This window comes from Colobus angolensis, unplaced genomic scaffold, assembly GCF_000951035.1.
Source record: "Colobus angolensis palliatus isolate OR3802 unplaced genomic scaffold, Cang.pa_1.0 Scaffold3, whole genome shotgun sequence".
NCBI classification, from domain to species: domain Eukaryota; kingdom Metazoa; phylum Chordata; class Mammalia; order Primates; family Cercopithecidae; genus Colobus; species Colobus angolensis.
The window spans coordinates 27465999-27483494 of record NW_012116265.1 but is presented as its reverse complement, the minus strand read 5'-3'; the positions used below and the strand labels follow the sequence as shown (position 1 = coordinate 27483494).

General features: G+C 35.1%; 1 protein-coding gene across 8 annotated transcripts in view; it reads left to right on the top strand.

Annotated features, from left to right (window-relative positions):
• The window catches only part of GPHN (gephyrin), a 734237-nt gene that overhangs the window by 487645 nt on the left and 229096 nt on the right, over positions 1–17496 (top strand). For all 8 annotated transcript variants that reach the window (XM_011949716.1, XM_011949712.1, XM_011949717.1 and 5 more), the window contains one exon: positions 8414–8548. In XM_011949716.1, coding sequence (XP_011805106.1) covers positions 8414–8548 — 135 coding nt within the window. The remainder of the gene's footprint in view (positions 1–8413; positions 8549–17496) is intronic.

Genomic DNA, 17496 nt, shown 5'->3' with positions numbered 1-17496 from the left:
CTCACTGCAACTTCCGCCTCCTGGGTTCAAGCAATTCTCCTGCCTCAACCTCCTGAGTAGCTGGGATTACAGGCACACACCGCCATGCCTGAGTACTTTTTTTGTATTTTAGTAGAGACAGGATTTCACCATGTTGCCCAGGCTGATCTTGAACTCCTGAACTCAGGCAATCCACCCGCCTGGACCTCCCAGAGTGTTAGGATTATAGATGTAAGCCACGATGCTCAGCCACGCCTGGCTAGTTTTTGTGTTTGTAGTAGAGAAGAGGTTTCACCATGTTGGCCAGGCTGGTCTTGAACTGCTGACCTCAGGTGTTCTACCCACCTAGGCCTCCCAAATAGCTGGGATTACAGGCATGTGTCACCACACCCAGCTAATTTTTGTATTTTTAGTAGAGATGGGGTTTTGCCATGTTGGCCAGGCTGGTCTCGAACTGCTGACCTCAGGTGTTCCACCCACCTAGGCCTCCCAAACTGTTGGGATTACAGGCATGAGCCACCGCACCTGGTCCCAAATTTCTTTCTGTTATTGATTTTTAATTTCCTTCCATTATGGTCAGAAAAAAATACACTGTAAAGTTTCAATCTTTTTAAATTTTGTGAGACCTATTTTGTGGCCTAATATATATGGTATATCCTCATGTTAACTTGAAAAAAATGTGTATTCTGCTGGCCTCAGACACAGTGTTCCTATATGGCTGTTAGGTCTAGTTGGTTTATAGTGTTGTTCAGGTCTTCTATTGAAGGAGTCCCCAAGCCACAGGCCAAGGACCGATACCAGTCCATGACCTGTTAGGAACTGGTCTGCACAGTGGGAGGTGAGCACAGTGGGCAAGCAAGCATTACTGCTGAGCTCTACCTCCTCTCAGATCAGCGACAACATTAGATTCTCATAGGAGTGTGAATGCAAGGGATCTAGGAACTAATCCCTGATGATCTGAGGTGAAACAGTTTTATCCAAACCATCCCCACCGACCCTGTCTGTGGAAAAATTGTCTTTGATGAAAACAGTACTTGGTGCCCAAAACATTGAGGACTGCTGTTCTCTTGTACTTGTTGATCTAACTAGTTATTCTAACTGTTATTAAAAGTGGAATATTGCAGTATCCAACTCTTATTTTTGAAGTTTTTCTCTCTTCATTATTATCAGTTTTTGCTTTATGTATTTTTTAAATAATTGTTACGTCTTCTTGATGAACTGACCTTTTTATCATTATGTAACGTCTTTTTTGTCTCTTATAACAGTTTTGGTTTTAAAGTTGATTTTGTCTGATATTACTGTAGTTTCTCTACCTCTCTTTTGGCTACAGCTCCCATAGAATATCTTTTTCCATTCCTTCACCTTCAACTTATTTGTGTCTTTGGATCTAATTTGAATCTCTTGTAGATAGCATAGACAATCATACTCCACTTTACAACAGAGATATGTTCTGAGAAATGTATTGTTCAGTGATTTTGTTTTTATGCGAATAGTGAGTATAATTACATAAACCTAGATGGTATAACCTACTACATACCTAGGCCAAATGGTATAACCTGTTGTTCCTAGTCCTAGGCTGCAAAACTGTACAGCATGTTACTGTAATGAATACCCTAAACGATGTAGCATAATGGTAGGTATTTGTGTTTTGAAACATATGTAAACATAGAAAAGATACAGGAAAAATATAGTATTATAATATTATAGGACCACTGTTGTATGTGTCATCTGTTGTCTATCAAATTGTCATTATGCAATGCATGATTCTAGTTGGATTATAGTATTTTTTAATTCATTCTGCCAATTTCCATCTTTGATTTGGATAGTTTATGTATATTAATGCAATTACTATAAAGAAGGATTTCTTCCATTTTGCTATTTTTATATATATTATATCATTTTTGTTTTTTATCTTCTCTATTACTTCCTTTTTTTCTGTATAGATATTTTCTGGTGTACCATTTTGACTCTCCTTGAGACATTTACTATTATTTAGTTATTGTGCTAGTGTTTTCCCAGGGAATTACAATTATCATCTTAGCTCATAACAATCTAGTTTGAATTAATACCAACTTAGTTTCAATATTATACAACAGCTTCATACCTTGTCCCCTACTTATGTTATTGTCATAAATTATCAATTAATATATTGTATGCCCATCAACATAGATCTATAGTTATTGCTTAATGTAGTTTTTTAAAATTATATGGAGCAGAAAAGAGGATTCACAAACAAAAATATACATAAGATACTGACCTTTGTGTTTACCTATGTAGAGTTCTGTACTTCTTCATGTCAATTACAATTACTGTCTAGTTTCTTTTTATTTCAGCCTGAAGGCCTCCCTTTAGAAATTTTTTGTAGGGCAGTTTTATGAGCAATGAACTCACTCAGTTTTTGTTTATCTGGGAATATTATAATTTTTCTTTGTTTTTGAAATTTAGTTTTATCAGATATAGAATTCTTGGTTGGCAGATTTTTTCATCTTTCAACATTTTGATCATATCATTCCACTGGTTTCTGACTGTCATGGTTTCTCTTGAGAAATCAGCTGTAAATCTTACTGAGGATCAGAATTCTCTCTTCGTCTTTGTCACTTTCAACAGTTTGATTATAATGTATCTTGGTGTCAGTCTTTTTTAGTTTATCCAGATTGGGATTGTTGAATTTCTTATGTGCATTCTTGTCTTCCATCAAATTTGGAAAGTTGTAGGCATTATTTCCTCAAATAATCTCTTTGCTTCTTTCTCCTTCTCCTTCTGGGACCGTCATTAATCATATCTCAGTATGCTTGATGGTATTCCACAGGTTGCTTAAGCCATGTTGTTATTTTTCTTTATTTAATCCATGTTGTTATTTTCCTTTATTTTTTTTTCTTTCTGATCCTCAGACTAGATCATGTTAATCACCTTATTTTCAGCTCAAATCTGCTGTTGAGTCCCACTAGTGAATTTTTCATTTCTGTTGTAATTTTCAGTGTTAGAATTTGTATTTGGTTTCTTTTTATGATATTCGTCTTTTTATTGAGATTCCCTGTTGGTGAGGCATCATTCTTGTGCTTGCCTTTAGTTCTTTGTTTATAGTTTCCTTTAGCTCTTTGAGCTAAACTTTATTAAAATAATTAATTTAAAATCTTTGTCTAGTCAGCTCAGTGTCTGAACTTTCTCAGAGACAGTTTCCGTTTATTTCTTTTTTCTTTTCTTTTTTTCTCCTTTGTACAGGTTACACTTTCTTATCTCTTTGCATACTTCATAATTTTTTGTTGAAAACTTGACATTTAAACATTATAAATAGCAACTCTGGAAATTAGATTCTCCCCTCTCCCTGGGGCTTTTTGTTGCTGCTTGTTCAGCAGTAGTAGTTATTTGTTTGTTTAGTTCGTTTTTTGAAATACTTTTTTCTAGCTTTTGTTTCTTTGTTGTGCATAACCTCTGAAGTTTCTATTTTTTGCTTAGTGGTCAGCTAGCTATTTGACAGGTATTTCCTTAAATGCCTGGAACCAAAACATGAATAATAATAATAAAAACAAAACAAAAAAATCAGAGAAAATCTCCCAGTTTTTGCAGATGAGCTCTTTGTATATATTAGGTAACACTTCAACACTCAGCCACGCAATTTACAACTTTTCATTAGCTTTCACTTCCTGCTTGTATGGAGCCTCAAGTTTATCCACAAGTGAGAGAATAGAACCTTCTCAGGTCTTTTCTGAGGATGTGTCCAGCCCTGGACATAAACCTGACCTTTTAGAGTCCAAAGGGGCCGGCCGCGGTGGCTCAAGCCTGTAATCCCAGCACTTTGGGAGGCCGAGACGGGCGGATCACGAGGTCAGGAGATCAAGACCATCCTGGCTAACACGGTGAAACCCCGTCTCTACTAAAAAAACACAAAAATCTAGCCGGGCGAGGTGGCGGGCGCCTGTAGTCCCAGCTACTAGGAAGGCTGAGGCAGGAGAATGGCGTAAACCCGGGAGGCAGAGCTTGCAGTGAGCTGAGATCCCGCCACTGCACTTCAGCCTGGGCGACAGAGCCAGACTCCGTCTCAAAAAAAATAAAAAAATAAAAAAATAAAAAAATAGAGTCCAAAGGATACGTGGGAGCTTTTCAGAGTCCTTATGCCTTAAAGTACCTCATTCCATAGCCCTCACTCCCAGGTTTTTCACTTTATCTATTTTTTGTCCTGTTTTTCCTTACCCAGATGACAGTGGCTAATACATTTGCCTTTAAATATTTGAACAAACACTCCCCAAGGAATAGCTGCCTCAACCCTGGGAGTATTCTGAGTTAAGTGAAATAAAGGCAAGCCCTTTGAGTGTGTCCTTCAATAAGCTATAAGATATTTCAAAACAAAAAAAACCACAGTTCTTTCAGAATAAGGTTTGTTTTCCCTCTGGTACTACAGACCTGTATTGGAAATGTGGACTGTTGTCTTCAGGGCCACCTTTTTTGTCTATTTTTCTTGATTAACCTTTCACCTGGTTGTAAACATTTTATTCATTTTCAGAGTTCTGCTAAAGTTCATTCTGGCTGTTTTTGCCAATTTATTTTCTGCTTTAGTAGAGTGATGGAATTTTGGATTTCTCTATTCTGCTATTTTCACTGATGTCACTCAGGAAGGATTCCTTTTAAGACACGAAAACTACTAAACATAAAGGAAAATATTGATATATTTAGCAACGTTAAAATTAAAAGATTTCGTTCATCAATAGACATGATAAAGTAAGGTAAAAGACAAGCTACAGAGTAGGTATAGATATTCACACTATATACAACTGATAAAAGACTAGTTATCCAGAATAAATACTAAAATCTAACAATTTAGTAAGAAAGGAACAACCAAATAAGGGGAAAAAATGGGCAAAGATTTGAATGGGGACTTCACAAGAGAGAAAACCTAAATGACTGATAAATGTATGAAAAGGTGCTCACTCTCACTAAGAATCAGAGAAAGGGAAAATAAAACCATAATGCAATATTGTTACAGTCCCACCAAATTTTTTAAAATGAATAATACCAACAATGCTGGGTAGAAGAACTGAGTTGTAGAATAAGAGAAACTGTTCTTTGTGGACAGATGTATGGATTGGCTTAACCAACTTAGAAATTTCTTAAAGCAGGTATTCATACCCTATAACCAACCATTCTGTCCCTGAATGTGCATGTGTATATACATATCTCCCAGAAATTTACTCACATGGGTATCATAACACCCATGGGTTCATAGTGGTATTTTTCGTAATGTCCTCAAAATGAAAACAATACAATTGTCTATCAACAGAGTAATCTATATTCACTGACTCCTCCTTACCTCCAGTTTTTTTCTTGACCCCTTGTAATCAGGTTCTATCCTCATCAAATAAAGAAATTTTCTCTCAGATAACTAATTACTACCATCGTGTTCTTCATTGTCTAATTCTTGCCTGTTTTTCTAGTATCTGTCTTGACATATTCTTCTTATATGTTCTTCATCTTTAGGATCTCATTTATTTCTGTAACTTCAACAACTGTATATCTGCAATAATTTCTAAGTCACTATCTCCAGCAAAGGCAGTTTTTTTTTTAACATTGGGGCAAAGATTTGTTCCAGACTATGTAATGAAATTGTAAATTTATGTTTACTGATATTAACTGGATCCACAATGGTAATTGAAAATTTTGCTTTGTCCTTCATTTTCATTCATCAGTGCATTTTTTGAGAATTTTACTGCTCTCCTAAAGTTATCCTTACCACTTTTACTTCCCCTTATTCTCATCAATAAGGCCTCTCCTGCAAGTAGCAAAAAAAAATAGTAGTAATAAATGTCTGTCTCTTTTACCCACAATTTACTTTGCTTTATCATGCCTACTCAGTTCCTCAATTTGTATCTATTCTTTTTAACTTTACTGGTAATTTCTTTAATAACTGGATGTAATGGCTTCTTTTCAGCTCTCTCTCTCTATTCCTATTTTCTCCCATATTTGTTTTTTTTTTAAATCTTACAACTTTCTTCTTTTTTTCATTCCCTTGATACTCGACTTGCCTCTTTTTTCTCTAATAGTTTCTTATGATAGGAACACCAAATAATTTATCTTCCGAACTAGAATGCTTTTGAAAATGAATGCTGTTTAATAATTAAGCCAGCATAATAGGTATAAACCCAGATTGTTCAAGGAAAAATCAGATGTACGGTTACCCTATACATCCTTATCTTAGAGATCTTACCTTCCTTCAGTTTGTTTTCTTAACTCTTAATATGAATGTTACCTCAAATTTTCAACCATTGTCTTTTGTTCTTTCACATATTCTCTGCCGGTGATCTGACACATTTGAATGACTCAAATTACTACCTCCATTGATAATTCCCAAATTACATGTCCTAACTTTTTCCTGAGTTCCAGACCCATATACCTCATCAAATAGCTCCAGACTAGTAGCCCAAAAGTACCTATCCACAAAATCTAAACTTATCTTCTCCCTCAAATATCCTGATTTTAAATTTACATTGAGGCATATATACACACAGAGATATGTAGTATATATATGCAGTTATGTGTATAAGTCTGGAGATATGTATCACACACAGAGAGACATTATTTTTGCAGTTGCTTCATTAGATAGTAGACATACAATAGTAGCAAAACACAGTTCCATCATGACAGTGCTTTGTAATTTGGGAGATAGACATTGATCAAAGTATGACACACATAAATGTTGTGATACTTTCTATAAGTATGGTCTTTGCTGTGAAGGAAAGGGATGTGATGTCATGTAAGGTATAATATGGGTATTTTACCTTCTTTTAAATACATGGCCTTTTTAATTAGATAAGTGGCAAGAAATAGCTCTTCAAAATTAGACTTTCTTTATTTTTTGGAAATATTTGTCACAATTCAGTACTCAAATATGTTAGCAAATGGTGTTGTCTTGCTTCTCAAAATTCCTACTACTTATGGCTATATTGTTTATAAACCACATAAAATTTCAAGCACTGAAATGGTAGCAATATCTTTGAAATTAAGGATGTTGGTATAGAAACTAAATAAAGGAGATTCTGTAGAAATAGCATTAGTTTTGTGAGACAGAAATGATGCATAATATTAGGAATACCTTTTAGTCACGAAGTCTGGCTGTTTCTCTCTTCTTTTCACATAGTAAGTGATATTTGTTGATTAAATGTTAATTGCTTGTTTGTTATCATATGTTTCAAGTCTTGTGCACAAAATCTGAAAGTCCTCACGTTCCCATTCTTAGAACACTTATGCCCATTACTGGTAGCCCAGAACATGAACTAAATTATGCAAATCCTAAAGTAATAAATTTATAATCAACATATTAATAATGTTAAAAATAATCTACAGTATTAGTCTTTATGTTTGTATATTTTTAGAATAGTGACAATTACATCAGTCTGTACTATGATGATAGGTATAATAATAACAGTAATAATAACCAACACTTATTAAATATTTACCACTTGAAAGTGCTAAATAATTTACACACATTATTTTACTTAACCCCTGCAGGATTCCAGTGAGGCAGATTCTATCGTTATCCTCAATTTTCAGATAAAGGAAGTGGCAATTCAAAAGGTATATCCATCAGGCTCCTAGCAGAAGTCAGATAGCATGCTTAAATAGGTAATTGAGGAGAGTTCAATAAGAACCTATAGAATGTACAAAGGTTTGAATAGAATTTAGGGAAAAGCGCAAGACATCATGGAATGCCTGGGACTAGTAACAGTGGGAACCATTAATGCTCCTCCCTAATGGGGCAAAGGGAAGGAGTGCTATTAGAATCTAGAAAAAGAGCTGTAAGCAAGAAGGGCAGTCTGACACAAGCTGTGATCTTGAGTTGAGTGACACAGCCAACCTATGATGACCTGGTGGAGAGGGAGCTAGGAGAATAAATGCCAGACCTTACCCTATCCCAACTCACAGTCTTCTGCCAGTACCTTCCACTGACTGAACCCAACTGGAAGCCAGGGCAGAACATAATTTGTATCTATTCTTGTATCTATTCCTCAATTTGTATCTATTTGATGGTGTCCATACAGGTCAGCTTAGAGCAGAGAGAGTGAAAATGGTTGGAGACTGATCTGAAAAGGAAATGGAAAATATCTAGGAATTAAATAGCTTGCTCAAGATTTCAAACTATTAAATGGCATAGCAAGTATATGAATGACAAATCCTTTATTCCTAACCACAATACTATACTGCCTCTCATATTAAAATGTTTTAGGAAATGGTACTTGCCTGGGAAAATACTTTAAATCTGAAAGTTTCTATTCTATCTCAAGTTGTTGGATGCATTTATACCTAACAATAAGTGACACCAAATATGTCAGAGCTGAGCAGCAAAGAATGCTTAAAAAAAAAAAAAAAAAAGTGGGGGGGATCTTGATTCTACATGCTATTGGCATTTTCAGAATATTAAACCATAGTTGTTCCCCTTGTTCAGATTCCAGACTCCATCATTTCTCGTGGTGTTCAGGTGCTCCCACGAGACACAGCCTCCCTCAGCACTACTCCTTCAGAATCGCCTCGTGCTCAGGCTACATCTCGCCTCTCTACAGCTTCCTGCCCAACACCAAAAGTAAGTACAGTTGCTTCACACCTTACACCTACTCTTCTATAGTAATCTGGGAAAACTAACCAGTATTTCCTTCTGCTTGTCAAGGTTGGATTGCATGCAAGTTTACACTATGAAAAATGAAAAGGTGTGAGATAGTTCCCACCCATTGTGTCACAAATTGTCATATTAGGCCAATAGAAGGACAATACAGATTTCATTCAAAATGTCTTACTCCTACATCATAGCTAAGGGTATTGCTTTCTGTAGCTCCTGTTTCTTTGTTGTAGATTTGTTATTTTTTAGTATACTTATCATTATAGATGTAAATTTATTTGTTTATGCTGAGGATGAATGTACTTTTGGCCAGTAAACAGCAAGATTAACAAAATTGTGTCACCAAAGGGATTTCTTTAAACTTGTCCAGGCTGGGATAGCTCCCTGCTCTAGTATCATTCCAAATTTTTTCAAACATATTCATCTTGGAATGTTGCTGCCTAATATTTGCAAACAAATCTAAATTTATTAGAAAGAAAGTTTTAATGCCAACCTTTGGGAGAGGGAAGAAGTTTCTTAGCCTTTTTTTTTATATATTCTGTCACTGAGTTGTATAGGGTGGGGAAAGAATGAGACACTTCTATGCTGCTCACATCTTTGTGTATATGATAAATTAACTAGCAGACATTATTACTGCTGTGACTACTTTCTCCTGGAATGCTCCTTTCCTGATTAAGTTAGTCATTTGTGCTTTCAAGTTCTCTATGTGATGGATGCAATATTGGTACCAAAGATTAACAGTAACATTCCTTATTATTTAATAAGACATGATGTTAGACACTAAATTTGTTCTAGGATTCTGACAGTTAATTTTTCAAATTATAGTTTTTTTCTCTGTCATCAAATTTAAGGACGGTATAGCTGTCTTCCTCAATTCCATCTTTTCTATCAGTTTTGTGAATGTTATAATTTAATTTGACTAGAAGGGATCTCAGTTTCTGATGTGAATAGTGCAATTTGTTTTACATTACATGTTACAATCTTCTCAGCAATGTTCCCAGTGTTACCATTGTATATCATTATTTTTAGATATATGTCAAAAATAACTGATACTAATTTTATCATTTAAAAAACTGAGGTCCTAAATCTTCAATAAAGATTAAACTGTAAGAACATTGTAGACATTAAATGTATGTCAATGCCATTTGGGTGCCAGTAAGCTACATTTTCAAATGAATTGAAGGAAGGAATTCTTAAAACCTGAATTAGATGGAAAAAATCTCATCTATGTCTTTTATATTATTAAAACAAAGTAACTTACATCTTGACTGCATTAAAATCCAGTTGTACCAGCTAAACTCGCTTGTAAAGTCTGGAAAATATTTAAAACTAAAAGTTAAGTTCACTTTAAGATGTTTTCTTCACTGAATACTAAGACCTAAAAGCTGGGAATACAGAAGTATTCAAGATAAAGTCTCTTTTTTCCTTAATAATATGCTGAAATCATAAATATTTTTTGAAAATATTTTATGCTAAATTTAATTATACATAGTTCTTGAGTATTTTTAAAACTTTGCAATTGTATTTTAGTTAAAAAGAGGATAGTAAATAAAATTTGAAAAATCACTTGGTACTTCCAAATTCACCAAAGTAAAATTCTGAAAAATAATAATATTAATATTCATTAAATTAATTTGCTTATTGCAGAACTTTAGGAGAGCAAGTGGCTTGTCTTGATATTTTTTCCTTAGTTAACACTTAGATGTTCAAATTGACAGTGAATTCAAGAAAGCATTATATCTTTGTCTAGGAATAAGATTATATTTCTTTTGGATAATTTTTGTTTTTTTTGAGACAGAGTCTCGTTCTGTCGCCCAGGCTGGAGTCCAGTGGCATGATCTCAGCTCACTGCAAGCTCCGCCTCCTGGGTTCCTGCCATTCTCTTGCCTCAGCCTCCTGAGTAGCTGGGACTACAGGCGCCCGCCACCACGCGGGGCTAATTTTTTTGTATTTTTAGTAGAGACGGGGTTTCACCGTGTTAGCCAGGATGGTCTCGATCTCCTGACCTCGTGATCCGCCCACCTTGGCCTCTCTTAAGTACTGGGATTACAGGTGTGAGCCACCACGCCCGGCCTTCTTTTGGATAATTTTTATCAGCACTAGAATGTATACCTCAAAGATAAAATTATCACTTTGGTATAATTTTTAATATAAACTTTAAATGCTGAATTAGAATATTAATATAATAAAAGAAACTAATTTGAATATTGATATTTTAAAAGGAGTTAATCTGTTCCAATTAGGCATCTGGAAATAATGTTTAAAAAATAAATTAAAAGGACAGATGGAAGTGAAATTTATCTTTCTAATAAGAAAAGTCTCATAAGTCATGAGACTGCTTAAGAGAATCTAAACTAGGTGCTCTTATAAGTGCTTTAATATCAGTGACAGATATACTACTTGTCTTCATGGAGTTTACAATTTAGTCGTATATTACAGGTTGAGTATTCCTAATCCAAATGCTTGGGACCAGATTTCAGATTTCAGATTTTTTCAGATTTTGGAATATTTGCAGATACTTAAACCGGTTGAACATCCCTAATCAGAAATCCAGAATACTCCAATGAGCGTCTCCTTTGTGCTCAAAAGATCTCAGATTTCATATTTTCAGACAGGGATGCCCAACACGTAAAATAAACAGGTAGATAATCACTTTAATAATTACAATTTCACATTAATTTAATAATTATAATTGAAATACAATACATGCTAAGAAGAAATGAAAATGTTATGGTGGTAGAAAATAATAGCAGGGGAACTTCATTTAGATAGGGTGAGTAGAGTAGAGAAGACCTAACATTTCACCAGGGGCATGAAGAATGATTGAAAACCAAATATGAGCTTTTGTGCTGTGTGAAGGTTTTAGGAATTATATTGATCAATAATGACCATTTTAAAGGCAGGTGTCACCAATCAAGAACTCTTACACTAAAACTTTATTAGTATGTGAATAGTCTAATTCAGTAATGTCAACAGCCAATTTCAAATATCTATTCTTTTTTATTTAAATTAATGAATCTTTTTGCCTTTTCCCACTGAGTCAAATATCAAGACCATAGATTTTAGCACTGAGCTCTGTTCTAGGTGAATTCTTTATTTTAATTTTTTAGCGTAAAAATTTGAGGCCGAGAAGTCCAAAAGCAGTTTTGGGGTTTCAAATCTGAGGTACCAGGTAGACGATACTGTTATTAACTATACTAAGGAATAAAAGATAAGTACCAAGTCTTGAAGGTAAAAGAAAAGAATGTAATGCATCTTGATTGGGAATGTGTTTAATCTGAGGCATATGTGAAACAACCAAAGAGTGATATCCAGCACAAAATTGGAAATACAATTTGAGTTTGAAATTCTTATTTTTACTGCATCTTGGTTATGATATTTATAGCTTAGTACATATTAGTGTTAGCCAAATCCTGTAGAAATCCTTTCTACATTTCAGATTAGGCATGCGCAGATTTTCATGCACAGAAATGTATGTGCAAACGTATTTTGTCTACATCAGAAATACAATATAGTTTTGAATCATCAGTACTAGAAAGAGCACTTGACTTGATAATAGAAAATCTGGATGGAAATGCTTTCTTCTCTACTCATAACCACACTAAATTAAGCAAGTTACTTAACTTTACTGAGTTTTGTGTCTGTTATTTGACTCACCATCCTTACCTCTACAACAGTGTTTATTAACTCATTAAATAAGTTTTTGCCTGGTAGTGGAATAGCAACAGTGAGCAAGTAGACATTGTTCCAACTTCTACAAATAGATAGATCAGACAACTAAAAATTAAAGTATAATAAATGCTAGGATTGATTATCAAGAGTACATAATATTATGGAAATAGCTATCAGAAGCACTTAACCAAGTACCCTCATTACAACCTAATGAAGATAACTGTGTATTATCTTTTCTAAACAATACTTCATAGATTACATTTTCTCCAGCAAATTTGTTTGCTGAAATGATATTGTATATAGGGAAAAGTCATTTCTCTTTTATATCATATATTTTCTTTTAATGAAATCTGACTGAAATGAGGAATGATTTTCACTCCTCTTGCTTTATGACAGTGAAGTATCTTTCAAGAACAAAGTTGGGATATTTGACTTTCATTGTCCTAAGTAAAATAGTGCCTAAGTCAAATAGTACGTAAATTCTATTTAAAGAAGTATAGACAATATCTAGACTCAAGTTCTAAAATAAGGATAGTCTTCTAAAAATGATTCACTGAAAGAATAATTCTGTAATTGATAAATTCTCTTTTAAAGTAAGCATGATTCATAGCTTAGATGAGTGCCAATTTTCAATTATGAAGGACAGCAGCATCTCTATTTAGAAATAAAATCAAGACCGGGTACAGTGGCTCACACCTGTAATCCCAGCACTTTGGGAGGCTAAGGCCAGTGGATTGCTTGAGGACAGGAGTTTGAGACCTGCCTGGCCATCATGGCAAAACCCCATCTCTATTAAAAATACAAAAAATTAGCCAGGCGTGGTGACTCATGCCTGTAATCCCACCTTCTTGGGAGGCTGAGGTGCGAGAATTGCTTGAACCTGGGAGGCAGAGGTTGCAGTGAACTGAGATCAAGCCACTGCAGTCCAGCCTGGGCAACAGAACAAAAAACTCTGTCTCTAGGAAAAAAAAAAAGAAAGAAAGAAAGAAAAGAAAGAAATCAAGAAGCTTAAGGTAGAAAATAATGATTAGAGCAAAAAATAAAAATGTTTCAAACTTTCAATTTACCATTCCTTTTAGATTTTATTAAAATAGAGAATATTTTTAAAGACTAATTTTATTATCCTTTTATTCCCTAAACATCTGAGGTTTGATTTTGAGTAAGTAAATAGAGTTTATAGTCACATATTTTCCTGTACCTTGAAAATTAGCGAAGAATTTTGTTCTTAGACTAACCAGCAAGTTATGTTTTTTTTTTTTCTCTTAGGAAGAAAACATAAATAGTATCAATATCTAATTGAACTAAAGATTATACAACAATTAAAATGTATATTTATTGAAATATCTTTATATGAGGGGTATATATCTTTAATCCACTAATGTCTAATACTATATTCAAACAAAATATGTAATTATTACTTCTTTGTAGGTTTCTCTTACTGTCCTTTGAGCGAAAGAATTTAGATTGCTCTGGTTAAGCTATATTCTTTTTTTTTTTTTTTTTTTTTTGAGGCGGAGTCTCGCTCTGTCGCCCAGACTGGAGTGCAGTGGCCGGATCTCAGCTCACTGCAAGCTCCGCCTCCCGGGTTTACGGCCATTCTCCTGCCTCAGCCTCTGGAGTAGCTGGGACTACAGGCGCCGCCACCTCGCCCGGCTAGTTTTTGTATTTTTAGTAGAGACGGGGTTTCACCGTGTTAGCCAGGACGGTCTCGATCTCCTGACCTCGTGATCCGCCCGTCTCGGCCTCCCAAAGTGCTGGGATTACAGGCTTGAGCCACCGCGCCCGGCCGGTTAAGCTATATTCTTAACTCAAGGTTTTTAATGTGTGAGTCTGAAAGGCAGTGTGAGTTCCTTTACCTATAAAAATGACACTGTTGATTCTATATCAGCATATATTTTCTCTGGGATGTTTTCCTAGTAATGTTAGTTTTTACAAACTATTACATATTGTCACTATTTTCCTTTGTGAACACCAGGGTGATTACGTGATGTGGCTAGGTCATTGACTAAACCTGGGTTCCCAAGTCTCTGGAGAAGCTCATAAAATGGCCATACTTCCAGCCTAAATCATGTCACTAACTGGTGACAGCAAATTATTTTTCTCCTATTTTAAAGAGCCTAACCAAAATCAGTAAGACTATACTAGACATCAAGTTTCTTTGCTTTTGCTGAAATTGTATCAACATTGGTACAACAATATGTTCAGCTGTTAATGACATTATAGAAATAGATTATACACATACCATCAACACACAACAAAAAGGTTGGAAACCAGTGAATTAGTGAGATCAAAAATACATTCTCTGAACAAAATATATGTTTTCTTTTGTGAACGTTTACCTCATCTAGGGGGTGTTGAGCAATGATATTCTCTGCATTATTGGTTAGATCCAGCAGTTCTCAAACATACTGGTCTCCAGACCCCTTCATCCTTTTAACAATTACTAAGGACCCCAAATTACGTCTGTTTATGTGGGTTATATCTAACAATGTTTGTTGTACTAGGAATTAAAACTGAAAGCTGGGCATGGTGGCTGTAATCCCAGCACTTTGGGAGGCTGAGGTGGGTGGATCACCTGAGGTAGGGAGTTCAAGACCAGCCTGACCAACGTGGAAAAACCCTGTCTCTACTAAAAATACAGAATTAACCGGGCGTGGTGGCACATGCCTGTAATCCCAGCTACTCGGGAGGCTGAGGCAGGAGAATCGCTTGAACCCGGGAGGCAGAGGTTGCGGTGAGCCGAGATCGCGCCATTAAGCTCCAGCCTGGGCAACGAGAGTGAAACTCCGTCTCAAAAAAAAAGACTGAGAAGTTTTTAAATATGTACTTATTTGTTTAAAATAAAAATAGTAAAGCCTTTACATGTTAACATAAACAACATATTATTTATGAAAAAATAAGTATATTTTCCAAACCAAAAAAAATCTTAAAATAACAGCATTGTTTTACATTTTTTCAAATATATGTTAATATCTCGCTTAATAGAAAATAACTGGATTCTCACATTTGTTTCTGTATTAAGTCTGTTGTAATACGATGTTTTGGTTGAAGAATATGAATAAACAAATTGAACCTCATACAGATATAGTTAGAAAAGGAAGGACTTGCAGTGAGCCGAGATCGTGCCACTGCACTCCAGCCTGGGCGACAGAGCGAGACTCCATCTCAAAAAAAAAGAAAAGGAAGGACTATATTGTTCACATTTTTTTATAGTTGCAGATATTCTTTGATACCATACCAAAAATTTACAATTGTTAGTTAAGTAAAAGTTAGTTGAAATGTTGAATCTAAAACCCTGGCTAGGACCATTCCATACTCATACCTTAAAATCCATTGGTCTGTCTTGCACTTTGAATGGATCTTTTACCCAGGCATGATTTTGGAACACATATATTGGTCATTTGGAAAGTATAAATTCTTCCAAAAGTTGACATATTTTGTTATATTATATCAAAAAATCACCTTCATTAACATAATGACCAAGCTCATCTAAAAAGTCTGGGATGTATTGGAAGTTCTTAAGCTCATAGTGGCACATAGACATTTTCTAAGTTCTAATTTACGCTTTGAAGCTAGAAATTTGGTCAGGCATGGTGGCTCACACCTATAATTATAGCACTTTGGGAGGCTGAGGCAGGCGGGTTATTTGAGGTCAGAAGTTTGAGACCAGCCTGGCCAACATGGTGAAACCCCATCTATACTAAAAACACAAAAATTAGCCAGGTGTGATGGTACATGCCTGTAGTCCCAGCTACTTGGGAGGCTGAGGCAGGAGAATCACTTGAACCCGAGAGGTGGAGGCTGCAGTGAGCCGGGATTGCACCATTGCACTCCAGCCTGGGCAACAGAGCAAGTCTGTCTCAAAAAAAAAAAAAAGCTAGAAATAGTATCACTGGCAAAAAAAGCAACAAATAGTTTTTTCTTGAATTGACAGACTGTTTATTTTTGAGAAAATGTATACCAAACATCTAAGTCTGAATAATAATAATTTATTAGTTATTTCATTCTTTCAAGTAAAAATGGTTTTCTTTGTTTAAAACTAGCTATTCAGCTTGCAACTCAAACAACTGCATAAATAAGTGATTTTCCTTGAGACAAGCACCATCCTTGGGTATGCAGAAGTATTTTATTCATACTTCCCATTTTGTCACATTCAAGGCCCAAGTTTTAATAAATTTAATTTTCCCATTTTGTCACATTCAAGGCCCAAGTTTTAATAAATTTAATTTTCCCATTTTGTCACATTCAAGGCCCAAGTTTTAATTAATTTTAATTAAATTTAATTAATATTAAATAGTAAATTTGATATGTATTAATATTGTCATATAATACTGTAATTAATCATGTAAATGTAAATATTACATTGAGGATATAGTAAATATTAAATTTACTATGTCATTGAGGACAGTATATGAAACTAGTTTTTTAAAAAAGAAAAACAGAAGATGGCAATGAATAGAACAGTGATTGTTCCTACTACTTGGATCTACTCCTTGATTTATACTAGGATGTCAATCCACCATAGATTTTGTACCCCATCAGTGCAAATGTCAATGCAGCAAAAAAGGCAAATAATGTCTTCGTGCTATTACTAAAATAATTCTGACTTTGTCAAGCCCTGAAAGGGTCTCCAGGACCCTCATGGGTTTGTGGATCAACTTAAAGAACCATTGATAAAATCAAATGAGCAAACTGGCCTATGTTTCTTGAAAATATTCTGGTCAAAATGATAGCTATTGCATCCTTTTTATATATATATTTTCCATAAAAGCAGTATTACAGTGGTATACTCAGTCCAAGAGATCTGATCCTTTATGTAAATGACTACCAGTACCATGGTTAAGCATTATAGTTTACCCATCCCCTGTCACCCAGGTTAATCCTAGGGCAGGGAACACCTACACCTGTCTGATTCCAAATAAGAGACTTCATGAAATCTTTTGAAGGTTTGAGACCAGAAGTTAAAATCCCCAGCTAACTCCATTCATTTTCAGTGTGGTATTACTTCTGCACTTGGATAACAACTAATTTTCCCCAGGATATTCTGTCTACTAATAGATAACATACAAAGCCCTCTTTTAAGAAATAGTCCGGGTGCAGTGGCTCACACCTGTAATTCCAGCACTTTGGAAGGCCAAGGTGGGCGAATCAGCTGAGGTGAGGATTTCAAGACCAGCCTGGTCAACATGGTGAAACCCTGTCTCTACTAAAAATACAAAAAGTTAGCTGGGCGTGGTGGCGGG